Source organism: Cyprinodon variegatus, unplaced genomic scaffold (assembly GCF_000732505.1).
Source record: "Cyprinodon variegatus isolate N-32 unplaced genomic scaffold, C_variegatus-1.0 Scaffold621, whole genome shotgun sequence".
Taxonomy (NCBI): domain Eukaryota; kingdom Metazoa; phylum Chordata; class Actinopteri; order Cyprinodontiformes; family Cyprinodontidae; genus Cyprinodon; species Cyprinodon variegatus.
The window spans coordinates 515,805-517,840 of NW_015151074.1; the positions used below are offsets into that span (position 1 = coordinate 515,805).

At 37.5% G+C, this 2,036-nt stretch overlaps 1 protein-coding gene across 1 annotated transcript in view; it reads right to left on the reverse strand.

Moving 5' to 3' along the window:
* Positions 1-2,036, reverse strand: part of LOC107096398 (caspase-3-like) — a 5,468-nt gene that overhangs the window by 2,062 nt on the left and 1,370 nt on the right. The window contains exons 2-3 of the mRNA XM_015393032.1: positions 375-538; positions 160-286 (exon numbers count right to left, since the gene is read on the reverse strand). Coding sequence (XP_015248518.1) covers positions 160-286; positions 375-538 — 291 coding nt within the window. The remainder of the gene's footprint in view (positions 1-159; positions 287-374; positions 539-2,036) is intronic.

The following is a 2,036-nucleotide window of genomic DNA, read 5'->3' on the forward strand; positions in this document are numbered from 1 at the left end:
ATTTTCTTTTTTTTAAACTCGCTAAAAACCCATAAACATTGCTCCTAATATTAGACTGCTTAACTTTCCTAACGGCTCTCCATTGTTCCCTGAGGTTTGTAAAGTTCATTGATCATGAAGCTGAGGTTGTGTTTGTTTCTGCTGCTGCTGGAAGCTCACCCGGCGCCGTGGCGTACATCACGGCCGTGTCCGTGGGGACAGAAAGATAGTGAGAGAAGCTGCTGTCGGACTCTTCCTGGGCTGAATCCACCTCCACTCCGTCATCCAGGTGGTGTCCTCTGCAGGCCTGCAGGATGGACAGGAGACACATCAGTGCTTCTGGAAATAATTTCCTCACAGATTCTGGAAGGTTTCAAGGTATGAGGAAGACGTACCTGAATGAGAAACAGTTTGGTCTTTTTCTCCATGCATTCATTGTCGAAGAATGTGAAGATACGAGACAGACGGACGGGTTCCCCATCCGCTCCGAACACGCAGCCCTCCTCCCCGTGAGACGACAGGACAGCCAGGAAACAGTCCTTCACAGGCCGCCTGCTCTCTGCAGCACACACACACACAGGTCATCATGTGCTTCATTAACTACCTGTTACTCAATCAGGGATCATGTGAGTCAACAAGATGTTCCAACATCTCAAACGCCTGCACCTTTCTGCGGAACCGCCCCGAAGCTACAGATCTGGGTTTGATCATGAGGTGTGAACAGGTTCCAACAGAAACATGTTGTTCCTGCTTCCCTCAGTCAGTCACACGGCTGTAAAGCTGAATCTATTAGTGATAAAAAGCTCCGTCTGAACGTTGACTTTTGTCCTTATCGAGGTCGTAAAGAAACGTTCAGCTTTATTTATTAAGTGTTGCTCAATCTAAGGGAAAAGTCGTCCAGTAAAAAGACTGGGAAACCTGCTTTCAAATAATAGGAGCTTCCTCAGAACCTGAAGTTCTGAGGAAGAAATGGGTTAAAAGGTCCAATCAGCTGGTCTGGAAGTTTGAGAGGAATCTATTCGGTTAGGCTGATGGATGATCAAGGTTTAAATGTTGGGTTTTATCGCTGCCCAACAAAAAACTGCAAAACTTTTATTTGGTTTTCTTCTAAAACCAGAGGCGTTGGTGTCCCGGTGGAACTGGTCCTGACCTCTTATGGCCTCTTCTATCAATCAATTTATATTAAATCTTATTTCTTATGACGGAATTAATTTGCTCACAAACCTGCTTATTTTCATATTTTCACATTCCTTTTTTAAATGTTTAGGACTAAAGCTGAAGCACTTTTTTTTAATCTTCTATTGAGATAGAATCATAGATTTAATCTGTTATATTTGCAGAAGTTCTGCTGTAATATAAGCACCCCCCCCCTGATTTTCCCTTCATTCCCTTTTTTCAATCAATTCCTTTCTAAATCCATAAACAGCTCCGTCATTTGGGGCTTTGGAGACAATTTTATTTTCATTCTCTAAACTAAAAAATACATTTATCCCAGATTTGACACATGATTTTTGAAGAACATAACTTTTACTTTAAAAACGTAAAAAAAGTAAAAACAAATACAAATAAATAAAGTAAAACATGAAAGTTTCATTTTTACTTTGTCTTTTCTTTCTATTCACCGTCTCTAGTTACTACAGATCGCTGCTGCAGGTCTGAGATAACCGGCTTCCTGAAAATGAGTCTGATTCATTTACATTTATTTTTATATTTAGTTTTAGAGTTTTTGGTTTTGAAATATTAGTTTTAACTTTTTCCTCCTTTATCTTATTATTCATTATGTATTTTATTCCTCTAGTTCTTGAATTAAAGCGCAGTATTTTCAGACCTTGAATATCAGAAACCAAAGGATCTTAGATTTAGAATTATTTAGTTATTTTTATTTTTAATTAGCCAAAAGGCTATTTTTTTTCTCTAACTGCTCTAACTGTTCAAAACTTGTTTTAAAAATACAGAATGACTAAAGATTTTAGGTTTATAAAATAGAATAAAACATTCAAATAAAAATAATTACACTATATATATATATATATATATATATATATATATATATATAT